Consider the following 24,025-nt stretch of genomic DNA (forward strand, 5'->3'; position numbering starts at 1 on the left):
CCAATTCTGGGAATAACGTGATTTATATTCCTGGTTACGGTTCTTGGTATTTGGTTCTTGGTATATTACATGTCTGAAGAGCTTTATTTTTTTTTTAAGTAGGCTCCAAGCATAGCATGGAGCCCAACACAGGGCTTGAACTCAGAGGTCTTGATCTCAGTTAGGTCTTGATCTCAAGAAGAGATCTTGATCTCTTGAGATCAAGACCTAACTGAGATCAAGAGCCGGACACTTAACTGACTGAGCCACCCAGGCGCCCCTAAAGAGCTTTAAATTAATTCTTTTTAAAAGGTCCAACTAGCTCAGGCTTCAAAGGCTGAAGGCAGTGTGCTCACAATACATAAAAGCATGGATTCTGGAACCAGACTACCCGGCTCTGAACTCTAGCTTGTCCACTGTAAATTCCATGGCCACGAGAATTATTTGTCATTATTGTGTAATTTCAGTTACAAGAGTAACTAAAAACTGACAGCTTACTATGTATCAGGCAATGGTCTAAGTGCCTTACATGTTTTAATTTTTCCAGCAACCCTATGAAATAGGTACTGTTATAATTCATTTAACCAATGGGAAAACTGAGGCACACCACAGTTAAATAGCTCGGCCTAAGTGTCACAGTTGGTTAAGTGGCAGGGACAGGATTTATGCCCAGACATCCTGGCTCCAGGGCTAGTGATCTCAGCCACTCTCCCACACAGACAGGCATACCTATCCCATCCACCAATTACCATATACACTCAGGTAAAAACCATACTGCAAACATTTCCACTTCTACAACTAAAAGGTTATGAAACACAGAACACTCTAAAGAATTTACTAGCTTCTCTCGGAGTGTTGTTTTGTTCTCCAAACCCACTAAGTTACAGTTTCCTCTTATCCCAGCCACTATTAAGAAAGTACTATCACTTCCTCTTAACCCCAGTGGACTAATCACGATTACCTGTAGGATTCGGAGAAGATGAGTGAGGGACAAGTACAGGGGTTAGGGAGCTTTCCAATGTGAATATAACCAAATGTGGAGGAAATGGTTCTTAAAAGTGCTTTCTTGATCCCTTTAAAAATAATAATTATGTCCAATAAGGTTCCTTTTTTTTTTTAACTTTTATTCAAATTCAATTAGCCAACATACAGTACATCCTTAGTTTCAGATTAAAGTTTCTTCTTATACCCCAGTAGCAATTTTATTTACTGGGGTAAAGGCACACCTTGTTGTCACAGGGTTTATTGGTGATGACAGCCTTACCGGAATACAACTAAGAAATGAGTCATGACAAAGAGTTCTTATCAAGGTCAGCCACAGTAGAGCTCGTTTCCACAGTAGAGCTCATTTACTTTGAAAAAGATGCTAATCCAACTTTTACATAACATAGAATTAAGAATGGTAATAACTGGTAAAAATAAATTTCAGGGTAGAAGATCCTAAATGACAAATTGTTTCTGTGCTCATGGGATTAGTTAGAACATATACTGATCTCGCAGAGAACCAGTAGAACTGGCTGAAAAGCAAACTTTCCCAGCTGGAGAAGGGCTGGTACTACTCAGTGGGTTTTTTTGTTTTGTTTTGTTTTTTGTTTTTTTCAGTCTAAGCAACATTCCTATGGGAATAATTTTTTTTGGTACATAGATTCTACATGTCCTAAACATCAAGTATGCTGTGACTGGGAGCTTTTTTTTTTTTTTTTCCTTCCAGTTTTTTTTATACAATATTGTTAAATTATCCTGGAGGATGGATGACCTTTCCCAAGAATGGGGATGATCCCTCCGGGAGGGAAAGTCTTCTATTGGCAAAAGATTCGTCTTCCCTTGCACACATGCATCACTGAAGATCAGGACATGTTCTCCGTGCAACAAGACAAATGCATTTTTACAATGTTATAGGTTGTGAGTGTACAGGTAAGAAAGAGGGATGGTGGTCAGGGTCTTGGGCTCAGCCTCAGCCAGCTGGTACCTAAGAACAACAGGATTGGGCTTGGGTTTTCCAATCCACATCTAGGGCAAGCCGTAATCAGTGAACAGAGGATTCCTGAAACCCAGTGCTTCAGTAACCAATATCATAAATGGTAATAACTCTCAAAAAAGAAGGTTGCTAGAGTGGAGGGGGGTGAGAGGGATGGAGTGGCTGGGTGATGGACATTGGGGAGGGTATGTGTTGTGGTGAGCCCTGTGTATTGCATAAGACTGATGAATCACAGACCTGCACCCCTGAAACAAATAATACATTATATGTTAATAATAAAAAAATAAATAAAAATAAAAAAGAAGCCATCTGTTTTCTGAGCAAGTTTGGAAATCAAGCTCAGAAAAAAATTCCAATCCCACTAGCTGTAATAGCTCTGTATAACAGTATAGTCATTCCTCCATCCAGTCGGATAATTTTGGGAAGATGTACTACGTAGCAGGCCGTGTTCTGGGTGCTGGAGACGCAGGCCTGTACGGGACAAAGCCCACGTCCTATACACTCGACACCAGCAAGTGTTGTGAATCCAATGACAGTGTAACGAGAGGAGTGTCACCTTCTCTGCCACGGAAGGTGGTTCTAGTTTACTCCTTGCAGTGAGAACATACCTTCATGGGTCTGTCACTGTTTGCAAAATTGTTGATAATGAATAGAGACTCCTGAAATCGCGATCCTCCGCTTAGCGCCACGTCGGCTATCAGCTGGCTCACCGCGATTATGATCTGTGGGAAGAAGCACACACTGTTTCTCGAATGTCTTTTGAACAAATGCTGCTTATTTTCATCATTGTGGAAGCCCATAAGCACCCGTATGAAATGTTCCTTTTAAAAATGCTGCACTGGGCACCTGGGTGGCTCAGTCAGTTGAGCGTCTGCCTTAGGGTCAGGTCATGATCTCAGGGTCCTGGGATCGAGCCCCGCGTCGGGCTCCCTGCTCAGCGGGGACCCTGCTTGTCCCTCTACCACTCCCCCTACTCATGCTTTTTCTCTCTCTCAAATAAAATCTTAAAAAAATTAAAATAAAATAAAAATGCTACACTGTTCCATCATAATCTGTTTTCTTCATACATGAAGGGTTTAAATTCTTCTAGCGAAAGAGCAACTTCAAAAGGTCACAACTGCAAAGTTTATTCAGCCTTTTCTTGGTTAGCGGCGAACAACTGTTCACAAGTCCTAGCACAGCGAGATCTAAAACAGCTTGCAACATCATGAACTGACACGACGGTGGTCAGGTCTCCGCTGGCTAGGTGGTCACCATGGCAAAGCTGGGAATAAATGACATTTCTCTTGGATGGTTTCTCAGTGCCTTTCACTAGTCAATTTCAGCATGCTGGACTCCCGACCGCAGCCCCTCAGCTCCCGTCCTGGTTTCTGACTCGGCTCTCTCCAGTTCAGATGGCAGGATACATTAGGGCCTTAGGGGGTGGTTTGAATCTCTCAAGTTCCCTTGCATGATCGCCTACGTGATTCATACTCCATTGCTGATGGCTGGAGGCTTTACCCCCGCTCACGGGAAGCAGGGTTTTGTGGGAGCTGTGAGTGCAGGCTCTAGAGTCGATTATTCACTGTGGGGCTTTAGGAAAGTTATTTCACCCTCCTGTGCCTCACTGTCCTCATTTGTCCTATGGGGAGGATAACAATACCTACTTGATAGCACAGTTATGAGAATGAAAGAGATCCTAATTATAATACTAGTTAAGCCTTTATTGAGCACTTACTATGTGCCAGAGATTGTTTTAAGTTTTCACATTTATTAATGCATTTATATTTCAATAAATGACTTGAGAGAATGGATGCTCTGACCCCGAAGAATGGACCTGAATGGGAAATTTCAGGTACACTGGCACGTTTACTGCCGAAGTGTTTTGGGGAAGGCGGTCTTTAAGTGGTGCCTCATAAAAGCACATAGCAGAAGCCCTAACAGGTAATGCTGGCCCTCGTAGCCCTAAGTAACCACGTGGCAGATTTTTATAGGAAGCATCTACCTCTATCAGATTTTCCCATTCCCGATGATGTTTCTAGAAAGCCACTTATGGTTGCTTCCCCGTTTCTAACCCAGGCTCCAATAAAACAACACCAATAGAACAGACTGTGGCAGGGAAGAAGACGGAAATACGACCAAGGATTTCCTAGAGGGCAAAGCTGCCTAGTGAGTCAAGAAGTCCCATCTGTGGTCTGGCTCAGAGTGGTTTCATCCAACAAGCAAAAGAAATGTAGACGTTAAATGACAACTACCACGCACTAAGTGTCCCTTACACACATGCCAGGCACAGTGCCCGACACTACACACACTTTCTGTTCGGCCCTCATGGTAACCCAGCAAGGTGAACCACACCTGCCTCATTTTACAGATAAGGCAAAAGTTGAAGACAGACTGAGTCCCTTGCCTAGGGTCACACAGTAAGTAAGGAGCTGAACTGGGATTTAAACCCAGGTGGGGGGGGGGGGGCCCGGGGGGGGGGCTCAGTTGGTGAAGCGCTTGCCTTCTGCTGGGGTCATGCATCTCAGGGTCCTGGGATCGAGCCCCGCGTCGGACTCCCTGCTCAGCGGGAAGCCTGCTTCTCCCTCTGCCTCTGCCCCTTCCCCCCGCTCATGCTCTATCTTTCTTTTTCTCCCAAATAAATAAATAAAATCTTTAAAAAAAAAAAAAAAAAAGAAAGAAAGAACAGGAGCTTTGATTTTCACAGACCTGAAGATGTGTCCTCAAAAAGGTTTTCCTTTTGGTATACTCAAAGTTGTTTCTCATCAGAAGGTACAAAAGTGCAGATGCTTCATTCCTGGTTGAGCTAATCTTCGAGGTGCAGCACTTTAAAACCTCATAGCAAAATGCAGCACACATGTTCACCCTTCCCTTGAAAAAGGCTGAGGGAAACTAAAGAACAGCAAAAACATAAGTAAGTATCTGAAAACCCAATCACAAAAATCAATCAACTATCAAATGCCTACTAGTAGATTCTCACTCAAAACTGTACTGGGTGCTGGCGTGCCTGGGTGGCTCAGTCGGTTAAGCATCTGCTTTTGGCTTGGGTCATGATCCCGGGGTTCAGGGATCGGCCCGAGTCCGGCTGCTCAGCCAGGAGCCTGCTTCTCCCTCTCCCTCTGCCCTTCCCTGCCTCCCCTGCCCCACCGCCCCGCTCATGCTCGCTTGGCCTCTCTCACTTGCTCTTTCTCTCAAGCAAATAAATTAAACCCTTAAAAAAAAATAACAGAACAATTCAAGTCCGTATACAGGTCACTACCAAAATGTGCGGTACTGACTATAAATGCGACAGGTCTGAGAAGAGCTCATGATGCTCTGGAAAAGATGATGAGTAGGTTCTTGATAATATGTATTAACTTAATGAATGGCTGAGATGATGAATGATTGATGGGTGTCAGTTTGGGCTCTGAAAATGGGAAGGACAATCTGCATTGCTTCCCCTTTTCCTTTCTATTTAAACAGTTCCTTACATTATGAGCTCCCAAATGCTGAGAAAATTATACTGGGAATCTATCCATCAAGTAAAGTCGATCTTTTAACAAAATGAGGTAGAGGTGAAGTGTACACCCACAAACATGCGCGTGCATCTTCTACTCATAAACAGTGTTGAGTAAAATACATTTTGGCATTAGAAAGCAAGTACAAAAGTGATGCAAATCGTCAAAACAGCCAAGTGGCTATTACTGTGAAAAGGTATTCAGTCTTCTTTGTGGAAGATAAACTGTTCATACGACATTGGCTGGATACAATCTCCCATGCTTCCATGCCGAGGCAAGCAAGTAGTAAGTTGCTTCAAGTGTACACGATGGATTTTTTCAGGGAGTGTGAAGCTAGAGCGCCACCCTTTCAAAATTATTCCTTGGGAATCTTGAGTTTAACTAGGAAGTTCCATGTTACAGGAACCCTTTTTTTTTTTTTTTTAAGAGTAATCTCTACACCCAATGTGGGGCTCAAACTCATGACTCCGAGATCGAGAGTCACATGTTCTACTGACTAAGCCAGCCAGGACTCCCAGGAATCTACTCCTTTTTATCACCTTAACACCAAGTGCCAAGGTGCAGGGCAGATAATGAATGTTTAATGACTGCTTTTTGAGTAGCAGTTGGGAAAGCTCATCAACAGTTTCACCAGATTAGACCAAATCTTGCTGGGCAAGATACTCTAGTATGAAAATAAAGGTGTAAGGGAGGGCCTGGGGGTAGCGTAGTTAATCCACTCTAATTAGCCTCTAACTCCACCATACTTCCCTCAGTGGGCAATGGCCAAAATCATCAACGACCTCCTAATTGCCAATCCCAAAGGACTCCCTTTCACCTTTATCTTATATTAGACCACTCCAAACCTCATAATAATGTTGAAACTCTTTTCTCCTTTGGCTTCCATGATATCCCTCTTTTTTGCCTTTCTTCCCACTTCTGTGACTGGTCCCCTCTTATCTCTACAGATTTCTTTTCCAGCCCTTCCTAGGTTGTTTTTCCCCAATGTACTGCTCTTCTTGTTCTTCCTCTACATACTCTCCAGGGGAAATTAAACCACACCCATGGCTTCAATTACCACTCATATGCTGATGATCTCCCTAGTTCACTAGGCTCCAGCTGAACTGGGCCTTTCAGTTCCCAGAGTTTTCAGTTCTTTCCCAACTTTGGGTCTTTGCATATGCATGTCCTTTTCCCTAGAGTGTTGTTCTTTGACCTTTTCAAACAGTTGGCCCCTTTGCATATTTCAGGTCTCATTTTAAAAGGGACAAGCCTATCTAAAGTAAGGTATCTCTGGGGCACCTGGGGGGTGGCTCAGTTGGTTAAATGTCCGACTCTTGATTTGGGCTTGGGTCATGATCTCAGGGTTGTGAGATGGAGCCCCGCATGGGGCTCTGCGCTAGGCATGGAGCCTGCTTAAGATTCTCTCTCTCCCTCTTCCTCTGCCCCTCCCCCCGCCCCACTTGTGCACACGCTCGATAAAAAAAACAAAATAAAAATAAAGTAAGGTAGGGGCGCCTGGGTGGCTTAGTTGTTAAGCGTCTGCCTTCGGCTCAGGTCATGATCCTAGGGTCCTGGGATCGAGCCCCGCATCGGGCTCCCTGCTTAGCGGGAAGCCTGCTTCTCCCTCTCCCACTCCCCCTGCTTGTGTTCCCTCTCTCGCTGTGTCTCTCTCTGTCAAATAAATAAAATCTTTAAAAAAAAAAATAAATAAATAAAGTAAGGTATCTCCTACAAATCATTATTCTCTATCTTAGCACCTTGGTTCCTTCCTAGAACTTATAATTACTATTTTACTTACTTGTTTATTTTCTTTCCCCAACCCCACTAGACTAGAAGTTTCATGAGGGCAGAGACTATGTTTCTTTTGTATCCCCACCATTGTATCTGTAGTACCTGGTACAGTCCCAGAGAAACGGTGTTCAATAAATATAGGATGGATGGATGGATGGATGGATGGATGGATGGATGGATGGGTGGATGGGTGGGTGGGTGGATGATTGATGACTCCAAATCTAGCTTTCTAACCCAGATCTCTCTCCAGAGCAAAGATCTATATATCCAACCACCAACCCTAACAGCTCTAACAGGATGTCCTAAAGGCACCTTAAATTCAACAGGTCCACAAAACAGAACTCATTAACTTTTACCCCAAATGTAGTCTTTTCTCTAGATTTCACATTACCCACCACACTTCACCATCCAATCAGTGAACTGATGACCAAATCCCATCAATTCAATTTCTTTACCATGTCTTATGTCTGCCTTTGACTCTCCATCTCCACTGTCACTGTCACTAATACTTTAGGTCCTCATCTCTTATCTAGCTTATTGTAGTAAGCCTTTTTCCTGCGTTTATTTAATATGGCCACCAATCCACTTTCCACACTACTTTTCAGAGTTTTTTCCCCGCCCGCACCGATCTGCTCTTAATACAAATCCAATTGTATTGGTTGGTTTGGTTGTGTTGGTTCCATGCTCCCTGAGGGCTCAAAGATGAAGTCTAACTCCTAAGAGGAGTATATAATCATCTGGTCCCCATTAACCTCTTCAGTCTCATCTCTCGCTCAGTCCATACTAAGTTATATCTCTACCGCTACGGAGAAACTTGTGCTAAATTAGAACATTTCCCTCCTCCTGCCCACCCTCAGTTCCCTGTATAGACTTCTTTTATTCTAGCAGTATTTGTGGATGTGCATGCATATATGTGTGTATGTTTCCCTCTACTGGACAATAAGCCCCTGGACTGTATCCCAGTTAGACACAGTGTCTAACACCAGTAAGTTCCTACCCGGTAACTGTTTGGTCGATGAATTATTTCTGAATCTCTTTCCCTTAGTTGCTTATATCATGCTTGTGTTGAATTCAGTTCTCCACATACTTCTTTATTCAAAAATTATATTAAGGAGGGACGCCTGGGTGGCTCAGTGGGTTAAGCATCTGCCTTTGGCTCAGGTCATAATCCCAGAGTCCTGGGATCAAGTCCGGCATCACTGGGCTCCTTGCACAGCGGGGAGCCTATCTCTCCCTCTACCTCTGCCCCTCCCCCCACTCGTGTTTTCTCTTGCTTGTTCTGCTCTTTCCTCTCTCAAATAAATAAATAATCTTTTAAGAAAATTATATTGGGGTGCCTGGGTGGCTCAGTCGGTTAAGTGTCTGACTTAGGCTCGGGTCATGATCTCAGGGACCAGGGATCGAGCCCCATGTCGGGCTCCCTGCTCAGCGGGGGGTCTGCTTCTCCCTCTCCCTCTGCCCCTCTGCTCGTGCTCTCTCTCTCCCAAATAAATAAATAAAATCTTAAAAAAAATTTAAAAATAATAAAAAAATTATATTAAGGAGTGGCAATTAAAAAACAACCTCCAAATCCACCCAAGTTCTACATTGAGTAAATGCAATAAGCTACCATACAAATAATGATGACAAAAAAGTTTTCCAGGCTCAGCTATTCAACTACACAAATCAGTTAATTGAATTTCTTTGTCTTGTTGGAGTTTCATACCAGAGCAGAGGCCTCGACTATAGCTTTCCGTAATTGTAACTCCATCCTGGTTTATGATGCTTTTTATTACGTTTAAAAGCTATCAGAAACAGACCAGAAATAAATTTTGGCTGTTTCAGTCAGATTTATTCCTAAAAGCCTGCTCTGAGGTTTGTGTTGAGATGAGGTAAGCAGCCTGAACATTTAGAGCCCGCAGACACAATTAGCATTGGAAGGCAGAATTCCTTCGTCCGAACTCGTATGGAGTGCCTACCATTTGCAGGCTATGATACAAGACCCTGGGGTTACACAGCCTGGTCTCCGCTTTCCACGGGCTTATACGGGAGCACGCAGATTAACTTCTATATCCTCGGCATGAGAGTACTTTCAAAAAGAAGCAAACTAGAGGAAAAACTGTTGAGGTTGGTAATCTGAAAATGATACTTTTCATAGGAGCCTGCTGAAAGGGGGAAGGAATGGCGATGTGAAATAAAAAGCATGTTTGGACTTCACGGGGTTCTTGGTTGGGCCATCTTCGTGTATTTTGCTGTTCTGCACCCGTACTTGCAAGGGCTGTACTTAACAGCTTCGTGACCTGAGGTTCGTGGATGTCATTCCAGGGGCCCGCATTGCCCTCTTACCTGCCTGCCACGGAGGGAGCCCGCTCGCAGCTATAAAGCTGTCCTCCTTACCTTACTGATGAAAGCTCGCAGTGAGGCAAAAACATGTTTCAGCGACACTTCAGACTGTCCATTTTTAAGGAAAGCCAGATGAATATCAAATACTTTTTTCATTAATGGGTTGTGGCCGTCATTATTTAAAAGTTGACTCTACAAAATATGAAAAAAAATACATTTTGGGACACCTGGGTGGCTCAGTTGGGGAAGCGTCTGCCTTCGGCTTAGGTCATGAGCTCAGGGTTGTAAGATCCAGCCCCAAGTGGGCTCCATGCTGGGCGTGGGGTCTGCTTAAGACTCTCTTTTTCTCTCCCTCTGTCCCTCCCCTGCCCACTCTCTCAAAAAAAAGTAAACCTGGAGGGCTGAAGCAATTAACTGCATTACATAGAAAAGAGGGAAGAAAATAATTGATTGTAACTCAGGGGAAAGCAAGCAAGATTTTTCACTTTTTTTTTTTTTTTTCAAGAGGATTTTCATATGTTATTTTTATTTATTTATTTATTTATTTATTTATTTATTTATTTATTTGACAGAGAGAGAGGCAACACAAGCAAGGGGAGTGTGAGAGGGAGAAGCAGGCTTCCCGCCGAGCAGGGAGCCCGATGCGGGGCTCGATCCCAGGACCCTGGGATCATGACCTGAGCTGAAGGCAGACGCTTAACGACTGAGCCACCCAGGCGCCCCAAGATTTTTCACTTTTGAGCTCTCCCGCTAATGTTACATTATGTGAGTTACATAATTTTTACTCTTCAAAGCACTCTCCTATTATCTCATTTTACTCCCTCGACAACCCTGCGAGATCACGGCTTTTACCTTCTTCTTTTTAAAATCCTAGCAATGCCGATTTGTGTTGAGAGGCAAACATCCGAGAAAAAGCACTGAACGCCTGGCCAGGGAAGCCAGCCAGCCTGCCTGGGCATCGTCAAGCCTGACAAAATACCTCATCACCAAGGGTATTTGGGCACACCGGTTCAATCTTAATTCGAGCTAAAAATTACTGGCTAGATTAATAAAAGTGTGACAGAAAACGGGTTTTAAACACACACACAAAAATCAAACAGCAGAAGTTCAGAGGTAGAAGGAAGCTGAAGAGCAAATGAGTCCAAACCCCTCCCTTTATGGATGTGGCAAGGGAGTCTCCGCGAATTCCCAAGGTCACACGGTAGCCAAATGAGGTCTGCCATCCAAGTTTCTGGACTGTTCATTTGGGGCTTTTTCACCGCATTACGCGTCCTCTGACTAATTAATTTGTGTATAATGTTTTCTTTATGACACCAACTGGATTCTGACTTCTCATCTTTACCTTGAAGCACTGGGTGAAAAAGGAGATGGTGTCCAGCACCGTTAAGCAAACTTCAGTAGCAGTGTTGCCTTCAAGAAGTGCCTGATGGAAAATGTCTGCTTCGCTGGTTGCAGAGCCTAAGATTAAAGAAAAAAAAAAAAAAGGTAAATTAAAACTGCCCAACGCAGAGAATCACGTGACAGTTTGGAATGATTCCCCCCCCCCCCCAAAGACTCAGAGAGAGATGGGCAAGAAGGAGGCTCTCAATATCCGCGGACCTAATGAGCTTCACTGTATTTATTCCTTAATCAAATATGAGCCTGGTTAATCAATTCCACTCATTCTTACTTCAGCTCTGTATCAACAGCTCTGCAACACATAATTAGGTGTCTCCGCTTCTTTGGAGACAAGATTTCAGGGATGAACTCGGGCGATGTAACTAGGGGATAACGATGGTGATGTAACTAGGAACAGAGGAAACTAGGTGTGCAAAAATGAGAAATCGTAGACAGTAGGCGACATCACATACGGTGGTGCCCTATGGCCAGATGTTTCTAATTATGCCAATGTTAGGGGACTTGTTTCTACATCAGAAGAAAAACCAAACATCTGGGCCAACCGAAGGAAGTAGGACCATTACATTTTTACAAGTGACAAGAGCAAAGCCGAAGGCTGTAAAACTTGCATTTTTTTTTTTTTTTTTGAAGTTCTTGAGTCTATTATTAGCTCAGGGTCCATCTGCTCAAGACATTTGTTTTTATTATTAGTCCTTATCACAAAGCCTGTTTGGCTGGCTCCAGAGGACTATATGGAAATGAAAGATTTCTCATTGACTTTTTATTAATATTTGCTTTTCAGAGGATAGCTTCCATTTATATAACCCTCTAGCTTTCCCTGGCTGGTCAACATTTCTCTCCTTGTCCTATTTTCCTTGTCAATACTTCAGTACATGTGCAATATACCTTTGTCAAAATAGTATTTACAGTTCTTTCATTTCTGCAGTCAGCTCAGCGGGTGTAATCCCTTAAAATCATTGAATGAACAGATATTATATATACTAAAACAAGTATTATAGATACTATTACATTAAGATGCCATTATTTGCATTGAAGTTTAACAGTAGGAATGAAGGATATCCAGTGTAAAATAATATGATGACAACAGCAATTCAGTGGGAAAAAGCTAGTTTCTTTAATACTGAACTAAGAGAAAAACCACCATCACCGAAAAACCGCTGGAAAATCCACGCATATTTTATGAGATATTCCTGTATGTTGAAAGGATTGTAAATAAACACAGAGATATGCAAATACATCCATGTATGTGAAGTCATTTCCAATCGTATTGGTGATTTAAGCTAGAATTTCTTCAAGGTTACATAGCATTACATGTATGTTTCAAATGGGTAGACTACCCACATTTTCACTTACTGTGATTAAGTGTAAACGAACTTTCCAGGCTGCTAAGATGCTGAAGTCGGGCCTGCATTACCCCTGATCTGTTTCGAAGAGCTGGCATGGTTTGCGATTTTCGGTCTATTCCAAAGTGCTTTGACAGCCAGGCATCGTGCACCCTAAAATAAATTTTAAAGTTAGGAAATGGAGTACTCTTCATACTAGATCTCAATGTTATTAAAAAAAGAACTTAATAAATGATTAGGTTTCCACATAAACAGTATACTGTGTTCAATATTCTATCTACTATTACTTGGCTTAAATGAGGCAGCACTGGAAATTGTATGAAGTTTTAGTGTATATTTAAAAGAGCTTTTGCGGGGTGCCTGGGTGGCTCAGTCGTTAAGCGTCTGCCTTTGGCTCAGGTCATGATCCCAGGGTCCTGGGATCGAGCCCCGCATTGGGCTCCCTGCTCCATGGGAAGCCTGCTTCTCTCTCTCTCCCACTCCCCCACTTGTGTTCCTGCTCTCGCTATCTCTCTGTCAAATGAATAAATAAAATCTTTAAAAATAAATAAATAAATAAAAGAGCTTTTGCTATGAGAATATAACTAAGGAATTTAGAAAAAGCTTCTTCCTTCCCTCCTTTTTTTTTTTTTTTTTTTAAAGATTTTATTTATTTATTTGAGAGAGGATGAGAGGAGAGAGAGAGCACATGAGAGGGGGGAGGGTCAGAGGGAGAAGCAGGCTCGATCCCGGGACTCCAGGACCATGACCTGAGCCGAAGGCAGTCGCTTAACCAACTGAGCCACCCAGGCGCCCCCTTCTCTCCTTCTCCTCAAAAAAATCAGAGTCAAGTGGCCAACACTCCATAAGATGCAGTCTTTTCTCAAAAGGCAAGGAAGGAAGGGCCAGAGTCACAGAAAATTGTGGGAGGGATACTCAGAGTGGAAATGAGGATGTGGAGTATTCCTGGGGTTGGGTTTGCAAGAAGGAATGCCTATCTAATCTGTTTCTGGCCTGGAGTTAAACCTGGATCAGACATGTTTTAAACATGTCTGTTACTAGGATGTGTCAACTTTTGTTTTCCTTCAGTTTAAAGATTCCATTAAAAAAAAAAAATTACAGCTGGGTCATATGGCAACTCAGGAAGAAAAAGAGTTTGTCCATCCTCTAGTAAATGGAGTGGGAGAACAGGGAGAATCGTAGAGGTTAAGGCTCAGGGTGGTAGTCACCGTGCCGACTCCGAGTCACGGGGAAAGGCAGCGGACATGGTCACCTGAATTACCCATTATTAGGATGTTCCCGTCACTCAGCAATAAACTCCGTCCAAAGTGCCCCTTTAGTTTTTGGAAGTGCCATGACATTTAATTTTTAAAAAAGGACACTTTATTTGAGCTCCTTAACTCTACCCCCTAAAAATAGATCTTACTGAAATAAGGAATCTTTTCCTTAGGGTCCCTCAAACATGTTTTGAAGTATTTATTTCATTAAGACTTAGGTGGCAAGGGGCGCCTGGGTGGCTCAGTCGTTAAGCGTCTGTCTTCCGCTCAGGTCATGGTCCCAGGGTCCTGGGATCGAGCCCCGCATCAGGCTCCCTGCTCAGCGGGAAGCCTGCTTCTCCCTCTCCCACTCCCCCTGCTTGTGTTCCCTCTCTCGCTGTGTCTCTCTCTTGTCAAATAAATAAATAAAATCTTAAAAAAAAAAATGCTAAAAAAGACTTAGGTGGCAAAAAGAAGAGAACAGCTAATAGAGAGTGCACGTCCCAGCTGCTATTGTGGCTTCCTATTTACCTTAGCAACTGAAGTCAATATTGACAGGTTGTTGATAAAAGTAGAGACCTTACAGTTGTTCCCTCTTGATGACTTCCTGCCTTCCCCTGGATCTAGGCCCTTTCTTGCCTCAAGCACCCGTTCTAGGATTAGAACCGAAGCTCCGCATAGCAGGCTAGCGACTACCCTTTGGGAAACTTAAAAATATGTCAGTTCACACTAGTTTAATTTACAGTTTGAGTTGAGACATGTTAAATAAATCACGGGTAACTTCAGGTTAATGCAAAATGAAGAATCTAGGTTTTACATGGCATGATCAAGACTGCCACCTGTTGGAAGGAAGGGAAAAAAGTGGAACTTGGAACGGGAATTACCTTGCTATGTTTCTTTTCCCCATATATCTAAAGTGAAACAAACACACTCTAGAAAGAAAAACAACAGCATGGTTAGTAAGATATTGCCACGCTTTGCATTTTAACAAGTAATATTTGAAAACTCATGCGTTACAAAGAATGGCCTACTTAAACCATATTGCAATAATAAGCTTTTGGTATACGGACATATACATATAACCACTTGTGGGCTTGCCATGTTATATCTTTCTAGATTTATTTGCCACAACTACATTAGAAACAAAAAGCTCCATGTCTTCACATACAATTCAACGACATTTAAAAAGCCTGTCAATGCAAATGGTGATTCTACATCGTGCTCAATAATGTTTCATAGCAAAGATCTCTAGCTTAGTCATTAATACCTAAAAAAAAAAAAAAAAAAGTTTCTTAAGCCCTAAAAATTGGAGCAATTGCTATATTTTTATAATGGCATTAAAATACTTTCTATTATTCAGAAATCTCAAACACATCCAGAAGTTGGGAGGATAGCATACTAAACTCCCACGTACCCAGCACGCACCAGCTTCAACGGTTATCAGCTTAGGGCCATTCTTGTTTATCCTCTACTCTGAACAGGTGCCCTCCTCTCCCTCCACCCTCCCTACCTCCTGTATTTTTTTTGAAGCAAACCCCCAACATCATACATCTTCATTAGTAAATATTATGGTATAGTTTTTAAAAATCGTAACTGCAGTTTTTGTTTGCTGATGTTGTCTGCAAAACTGCACGTACCGATTATCCCCTTTTTGTTTTGAAAGACATGCACATAAAAACATCATTTATGTGTGCTTTTTATTTATTTATTTATTTTTAAAGTAAGCTCTGCGCCCAACCTGGGGCTTGAACTCACGACCCTGAGATCAAGAGTCGCATGCTCTACCGACTGAGCCAGCCAGGAGCCCCTGTGTGCTATTTATCTAAAAATTTCTTAGATTTCATTCTAATTTTTCTTTTAGCTTTCAGTAAGGATTACAGATAGCTCAGCAAACAATCTAGGACAACTTCCCACCTCTACCTAGGAAACAAGACTGGATTTTCCCCCAACTGCCTTGGAATGGAGATATATATATATATATATATATATATATGCATTTCTGACGCCAGTAGAATTAGCTCTACAGAGGAGTATAAATTCTACATTCCAGTCATTGAAGCTGCTCCATTATGCCAGCATCTGCTCCAAATGAATGCTTTTGGACAGCTGATGCCACTTCTAGTTTTCCAGATCACAGCAAGACTGCTGCTGGGCTGAACAATGGTCTATTATTAGCTAATTTCTCTGATATCATAAGTATTCCATCTCCACGTTTTCTTCCATCTGTGTGAAGAACCTGGTGTGCTAGCCTCAATGCTACCAAAATAGTTGAGTATTTCCTATGTTATTGGCAAATAAGCTGTTGGGAAAAAAAGGTAATATTTTATCCCCCAAATAAGGAGAAAATTTATGAAAATAAATTAATATAACTTACTCTAGAAGTATGAGAATGTTTATGAGCTCCTGAGGAGATACTTTATTCCAGTAAGTTAAGAGAGTATCTGAAAATGGAATAAATAAAGTGGTGGATCTTGAAATAAGTAAACAGCACAGTGCACCCCACCCAAAGTACCAATAACCTAGCTTCAACAACCATCAACTCACAGCCGGGTGGTTCATCTATATCCTCTCCCAGCTCATTGTTCAATACACACACTGTATTTGTTTGAATTAATTCCAAATGTACTGCTTTATCTGTAATTATTTTAACAATTATTTTTATTTACTTTGTAAATATTCTTTTGGATGGCTGATACTAATCTTGATATCATCCCTGAGGGCAGAGGAAGGGAAAGAGACCTGGAGTTTTTAATGAACTTCCTAAAATTTTATGCAACACGGTGTGCTTATGTGTACACGGTGTGCTTATGCGTACTTTTTCCAAAGGGAGGGTCAAGTACCTTTGCCTGCTACTCAAAGGGCTCTGTGAACCAAAAAGTTTGAGAACTTTAAACTTTAGAAGAAGAGTTTTTGTTTTTTTCCTCTTTGCCTTTGCATTATAAACTCCGAAGTCCTGGTATTATGTAAATACACACACACACACACACACACACACACACACACAGACTTAAAAACAAAACAACAGGCTGAATGAAAATGGAGTTGCTTATGCTAAGCCCCACATCACCAAACCAAGACAATTACAGTTTCCGCTCTCCCAGGAATGGAATCTTAAACCAGTCAATTAGGAATCATCTGATCAGCACTAGTAATGTAATCTGCCTGACAGAGCCCAGGCATCCCTTAAACAAAAGTGACTTTGCAATAACCAACCCACTTTCTTTCTCTGTATAAACTGCCTTGCTCCAACTCCCTTCTACCGCTAAAAGTCTTTCATTTTGTACAGCTCCTCAGGACTTCTTTCTGTCTGCTAGACTGGATACTACCGGATTCTAATCAATTTTTGCTCAAATAAACTCTTAAAAACGTGCCTGTTTATCTTTTAACCAAATGTCCACACGCATATATCGAACTATTCCAGATATAAAAGTCCCTTAAATCTATCACATATACTTCTCTTTTGACTTGCTTCTTTACTTCCAACATAGTGATTTACTGAGATAAAAAAAAAAAAAGAAAAAATACTGCTGCCACTTAACTCTCCATTCTTTTTTCATTTAATTTTTTAAAAAAGATTTTATTTTAAAGTAATCTCTATACCCAAAGTGGGGCTAGAACTCAACTCCGAGATCCTGCCGCATGCTCTACCCACTGAGCCAGACAGGTGCCCCTCTCCATTCCCTTTTTATGCTACTCAGATATAGCTAATGGTGCCAGTAGCTCTTAAACACAAACATGTTACAGGTATCACAAAAGTGGTAAATGACAAAACTGCCAACGCAGCTAACAACCTGGGCGAGATAGGGATGGAAGACTAGGCGATGGTGGCTATACGGAGGGGGGTGGGAGAGGGAGGAATGTAGGGATTTTGACTTTACTTCCAACTGTTTTTAAAGCCACGAGTGTTGATAATTTCCCAAACACTGATCCTCAAGAATAAAAATGCTAACATGGCATCAAGTTAGACTTGTTTTAAAAAATAAAGCGAACAGGGACTTCCGGTCTCCCCCCCCACTCCTGCTTTTGAATGCCCTGCTGCTCAGAGAAGCCCAGATCTCCCAGAAGCCACTGGGTTTCCGGCCTCTCGGCCTCTCGTTGAAGAGCGGCGTGGAGGCGCCATCTTCCCTCTCCCGCGCACCGGCTCTTCCCGCCAGAAGCCTGGTGCCTTCTTTCCGCCCAGAACACCGAGACTTTCTGCCCATCCCTGAACTACGCCTGTGCCAGCCTTGTGCCCAGAGGCAGCTTCGCAGAAGGTCTGTAAAGAGGGTGACGGCCTCATCCTAGCCGCGGCTTAGTTCTAGTCAGCAGCTCCTCCGCCATTTTCTCGGCAACGGCGGTAGTGCTTTCAAGCCGCTGGCCCGTCTCAACCGTTTCCAAATTCTAAATCGGTGAGACATGATGCAGGCAGGGAACATGGGTGAAGGAGACAGGGGCGGTGGTAAGAAACCTTCAGGAAGAGATAAATTACAGTTTAGTGTATGTGACGCGTCGTCCGACGATTTTATGAAAACCTGGCTAATGCTAAAAGAGCTCCATGACAAAGAGCTACACCGTTTACAGGCAAAATTAGCCAATTTGAGGAAAGACCGATTGGCAGATGGAAGGTGGATGGGCTCCGTAGCCAAAATTAAAGAGCTGACCGAGCAACAGAAAGTCCTCAGTAGCACCATTCATGACTTGCGAGATCAGTTAAATGCAAAAATATGTGACCGCTGTTTGCTGAATGAAACCTACAGGAACACACTACAGAAAGAATTTTATGATATCCAACAACAAAATCTTAAGTTTATTTCTGAGCTTACCGAAGAAAGGAATAGGTTAAGAGAAGAAAATAAAAAGCTTTCTGCAAAACTAAACCTGAATGTGCAGCAGTTGCCCCCTTTTTTTTCTGATAGCGATGATGAGGACTTCATTCCCTGTACTCAAAGGTCTGTGCCAGTTTTTTCGGTCAGGGAGCCTTCCCCAGGATCTCAGGGGCATCTGCCTAACAAATTGATAAAACAATCAAGTACTGAATGGATGAATTCTGGACAAAAGGAACAACAACGAAGTCCAAAGTTTCCGATTCCATTTTACAGTCAGGACCTCTTCGAGGAGCGAGAGATTTCTGAGAAGCTTTCTTCTAATAGCAATAAGGCTACCAGAGAGAGCAGTGCCAATCAGAAGTCACCTGCAGGTTCTCCTTTAACATCTTTCCTTGGTCCTCAAAGGGGGTATGGATTTCAAGATGTTTCAAACCTTCATGAAGACAAGCATGGCCAGCCAAAAAGGAAACACATCTTCACCCAGAAGACCTCCACACCAAAGTGTGAAACTCAAATTGACTTCTCTTGGAGCCTTTCCAGTATTTCTCCCACAGAAAACCCCACTATTCAAGTCGTATCTGAAACTTCAGAGGAAAATATGCCTGATTATAATGGAAGTTCATTTCCCCCTTTTACACAGAGTAAGGAAAGATCCCCTTTAAAAACTGTACTTCCTTTGGACTCTACTTTAAAATCAAGTGGGAAAAGATCAAAGAGTGGTATTGCTCATTGCAACACTGGGTTTTCTGTAAGAGATTGCAGCGACCAGACACTTTCCACCAAACAATCCACTGTGAAGAAGAATGCTAATGAATCTACAGGTACAAAGTATGATGCCGATAAGCCTCAAGGTGACACCCAAAGTTTCACCTTGGGGTCTGCAATAAAGAGAAAAGCTAGGATACAGTTAGAAAAAGGGGGAAAGTAGCTTTCCCTCATCCTCTCAAGGAAAATGCTTTTCTTTTACAAGAGGACAGTCTTCCTGTCAATTCGGACTGTGTAACTGATTACCCCTGACTCTGATTCCCTTTCTCAGGAAATAATAAACAAGACAATAAGAACAACAACAAAAAAGTTTGGCAAATGACTAAGACTTTGAAACAGTGAATTATTGCCAGTTAATAAAATATAGCCACAAATAGAAAAGGAAATTCATTCTGTAGAATCCCTGTACTTCTATATAAAAGTGTAGAGGTCTGTCATCTTTTTGTTGAAATTAAGTTGCTACTGTTTATGAACCAATAAAGAAAGCCAAGAGAGGACCTGAAGAGTGTGGACTTATAAGAGTTCAACATTTAAATGCATATAGAGTGACTAAACTATTTACCAGACAAGACAAAGTAACTAGAACACATCCATTGAGAAAGATCCAGAAGCAGATTTTTTCAGAAAAACATGAATACGACTTTACATGCACAAAAGATAAAGAGAAGATGTGACACGACTGTGTACTGGTTATTAAAAATGTGCTTTTAAAAATCAAAAAGGAAGAGCAGAAGAAAGAAAAATCTAATGAGCAAAAACCAAATATTCAGCAAGCAAGGTCAACATTTACAAGAGGAGCAGAACTATGAAGTTCTCAAGAAACAAAGCAGTTATGGTCTTATCCATGACCTGAAAAAAGCTGCCAGAGGCTTGTCCCTGGTTATCACAGTATGTGGTGTGAGAGTGTGTGTGTATGTGTGCGTGCACACGCACTCTACTGGAGTGGAGATGAGGAGAAGTAGTCAGCTGGGCATCTCCCCCCACTCCTTTCCCCACCCCCTCCCTTTTTTCCTCCCCCTGCCCCCAACTTACTTTCCCTGGGCTGTGGTGGTATTCAACTACTTTTCTTTTTCTGTTGGTTTTTTTTTTTCATGTGGCTCTTAGGCCTTTTTTTTTTTTTTTTTTTAAACAAATTTATTGAGAGAATTCATGGGCCATAAAACCCATTTAAGAAGTGCACAATACAATAGTTTATAGTATTTTTCAAGAGTTGTAAAACCATCACCCCAGTTTTAGAATATTTTCATCACCCTAAAAAGAAACCCCGTGCACATTAGCGGTCACTTTCCATGTTTGCCCACTTTTCACCTTGTGGGAAGAGAAAACCAGTGAGCTGTGGCTGTAGTTGTTAACGGATCCATGATCTCTCAGAATGAAATACCACCGGGGTCAAAAATGATCTCCCTTTATTTCTTTCTTTCCCAAAACAGGGAGGTACATCATAGAGTCTCAATATAATCTTTGATTTTTACCCTAAGTTCTACAGTCTTAGGATTTAAAGATTAGAGTTGTTTTTCTACAGTTTTATTAATACGTTCTAGAATTTATTATTCATATCTAGCTATTTTTAAGGTCTTTGATAGTTAACTATCAAATTATTTTATGTTTTTATGTCCTGCATTATTATAAAAAAGATGTAAAGTAATATTTAAAAATATTTAAATATAAAAATATTTAAAAATACAGCAAAAAATAGAAAATAAGTAAAAGAGAATGATTACGATAATCAGAACCCAGGTGCTTTTATGTTCTTCATTCCTGCATACATGTTTCTTAGTGAAAATATTGAGAAAAGGAAGAAAAGGGAGGGAATTGTGTAAGTTAATGTGGTATCTGGGAATAAGATAACCTTCTGATTTTACTTCCAGAGGACATGCAGTTTATGAAAACCCTTTGGTTATTCTATCATATAAATAACTGGTAATACTAGTAAATAATACAACTGTACACCAAGGGGGAAAAAAACTGGAGGCTGAAAAACAACCTACCACCATGCAGCACCATACTACGAAGATAACAGCGGCATTCCCAACCCTCAGAGAACACTTCCTGTCTTTTTGTTTGCTTTTGGTTTTCCAAATCCTGGGTCAAATAAAAGCTAAAGTATTAAATATGACTTCTGGTTATTATTTCCTTCCGTTTACATTGGTCATTTAATGCGTTATAAGCTCTGCGTGGAAAAAAATACGTTTAGCACTTTTAAAACTACGGTTTCATTTTAGAAATCAACTTTTAAATTAAAAAAAAATAGTTCAAAGAATCAAACCTGTATGACCCAAGTGAACCTATTTTAAGTTAAAAATAGAGGAACGTTTTAAGGTCAGGGTCTTCCAACGATCTGTTTCTAACGTGCATGTGTTTTATAGTGATGATCAAATATTTGTTGCATGAACCTGTGAGGGTGGATGTCTAGTAGAGACCATGCTTAATATGCTGGTAACTCACCTTCAGAAATCATTTTTACTATATACAGGTAACACATTAAGAGGCTTCTGGTTTCATACTGGTCGAGTCGGTTATACTGGGATACGCTACCCCTTGTAGAACTCTGTCGGGTCTGCAATAGAAAGACAGGACTTTTGTCAAACAATATTGGTACTATACTTTTCCATAGCTTTTCACTCAATAACTACTTGTATCATTAGTCCTGTTCGGGATAATTCTAAGCCTAAATCCAGATTTTCTATCATACTTGGAAGGTAAATGAGCCAAATCTTTCTTGGATGCTACTGCACAGAGTAGCGCTGCTAGAAACGACCCGCGGGGCTTCGTCAAGATGACAGCCATGGACAATGTGTTTCATTCCCTTAAGGTCTGTGTTTCAGTAGTAGGAAAAAATTTAAAGAACCATATGTGGCTATTCCAGGAAAGAGAGCTTTTACATGGAGGGGGAACTTAACTAAGGAATATGGAAGCACAGAAACATTTTAAGCTCTTTTAATTTGAATCTTTCAGAGTTTATTAATTAAAATTCAACCTACAAATAATAGGTCAGGAAATCTGTATTTTTTAAAAAGGGCTAATATTACAAGATAATTATATGATGAAGAATCCAGTAATACTTTAGAACTACAGCTTCTACAAACTAGTGATGTTCCTTTTAATGGCTTTTGTTAAAATACCAGTTGTTAAGGGGCGCCTGGGTGGCTCAGTTGGTTAAGCGACTGCCTTCGGCTCAGGTCATGATCCTGGAGTCCCAGGATCGAGTCCCGCATCGGGCTCCCTGCTCGGTGGGGAGTCTGCTTCTCCCTCTGACCCTCCCCCCTCTCATGCTCTCTCTCTCTCATTCTCTCTCTCAAATAAATAAATAAAATCTTTAAAAAAATAAAATATTTAAAAAAAAATACCAGTTGTTAAGCATGACAAGATCTGACTTATTTGGGGATTTATATGAATAGTACTAGTAATAGTACTAATAATCTAAAGAGTTTACCTTATTAAAAACCAGTTCTTTCACAGTTGAGCTAAACTGGGCTCTGGACATAGGCATTTACTAAACCAGGATTTACTAAGAACGAACTTTCACTTGGAGCAAAACACCTAGGTTCTGAATGCTTGCTAGCTGTGTGATGATTAACAAGTCATTTAACGTCTTTGTCCTTTATCTGCCTTACCTATGATAGTGTCTGTTGACAGAATTCTAAATGCAGTAAAATAGGAGCCTTTGTGAATAAATTACTATTTACCCCAAGGCTCAAGGAAGTATATTCCGGGGGTTCTCAAGGGGTGGTTCCCAACCAGCAGCATGAGCATCACCTGGAACCTAGAAATACAAATGAGCAGGCCCCATCCCAGACTGAATTGGAAACTCTGGGGGTGAGGCCCAGCCATCGGTTTTTATTAAGCACCCAGGTGATTCTGATGCACACCAAGAATGCCATGATATAGGAGAGACATTGCTGGAATCAGAAAACCCGGGTTCCGGTCTGGCCTGCCATACCTGTATGGTTGTCCTGAGTCACAACCCAGTTTTCATTTGTAAATTGAGTTGGAATTTATTATTTTTATGCACCCTTCTAACCCTAATTTTATATAATTCTGTGATTTTACATAGCAGCGTGACACGGCTTTATTGGTCCAAAATGAAGTTTCTCGGGGCGCCTGGGTGGCTCACATGGTTAAGCGTCTGCCTTCGGCTCAGGTCATGATCTCAAGGTCGTGAGATCAAGCCCCGCATTGGCCTCTGCGCGGGGTGTAAAGCCTGCTTAAGAGTCTCTTTCCGGGCGCCTGGGTGGCTCAGTCGTTAAGCATCTGCCTTCGGCTTAGGTCATGATCCCAGGGTCCTGGGATCGAGCCCCGCATCGGGCTCCCTACTCGACCAGGAGCCTGCTTCTCCCTCTCCCACTCCCCCTGCTTGTGTTCCCTCTCTAGCTGTGTCTCTCTCTGTCAAATAAATAAATAAATAATCTTTAAAAAAAAAAAAGTCTCTCTCTCCCTCTGCTGCTCCCCCACCCCCACCACTTGCTCTTTCTCGGTCTTAAAATAAAATTAAAATTAAATAAAATGAGGTTTCTCTGTCTCAAGGCAGACATATCCCAAATTTTAGAGAATACATTGTGATTAAGTGATGATGGGACACTGAAATCATCAATTTGGAGGCCTAATTTTTTTTCTCCCATGTTAATTACTCTTTTACAAAAGAATAAAAGGCTGAATTAACTCTGCCAAGAAGGTATTTAAATGACAAGGTGCACTAGATATTTTAAACTTGAACCTTCCCTCTCTAGAACAGGTTACAGTATACGAGGATTAAAGGAGGTATTCAAAGTTAGAACTCTTAATGATGAATGCCTTATCCTCCATAAAGTTTTTTTTTTTAGTATTTTATTTATTTATTTGACAGAGAGAGAGATAGCGAGAGAGAGAGCACAAGCAGGGGGAGTGGGAGAGGGAGAAGCAGGCTTCCCGCAGAGCAGGGAGCCCGATGCGGGGCTCGATCCCAGGACCCCGG

General features: G+C 41.7%; 1 protein-coding gene across 2 annotated transcripts in view; it reads right to left on the reverse strand.

Moving 5' to 3' along the window:
- The window catches only part of DOCK11 (dedicator of cytokinesis 11), a 189,068-nt gene that overhangs the window by 41,067 nt on the left and 123,976 nt on the right, over positions 1-24,025 (reverse strand). For both annotated transcript variants that reach the window (XM_032391396.1, XM_032391395.1), the window contains 8 exons: positions 21,520-21,631; positions 15,879-15,945; positions 14,389-14,436; positions 12,280-12,422; positions 10,871-10,986; positions 9,583-9,720; positions 4,646-4,828; positions 2,566-2,679 (listed from right to left, as the gene is read on the reverse strand). In XM_032391396.1, coding sequence (XP_032247287.1) covers positions 2,566-2,679; positions 4,646-4,828; positions 9,583-9,720; positions 10,871-10,986; positions 12,280-12,422; positions 14,389-14,436; positions 15,879-15,945; positions 21,520-21,631 — 921 coding nt within the window. The remainder of the gene's footprint in view (positions 1-2,565; positions 2,680-4,645; positions 4,829-9,582; positions 9,721-10,870; positions 10,987-12,279; positions 12,423-14,388; positions 14,437-15,878; positions 15,946-21,519; positions 21,632-24,025) is intronic.

The sequence above is a fragment of the Phoca vitulina genome, unplaced genomic scaffold (assembly GCF_004348235.1).
Source record: "Phoca vitulina isolate PV1807 unplaced genomic scaffold, GSC_HSeal_1.0 scaffold62, whole genome shotgun sequence".
NCBI lineage: Eukaryota > Metazoa > Chordata > Mammalia > Carnivora > Phocidae > Phoca > Phoca vitulina.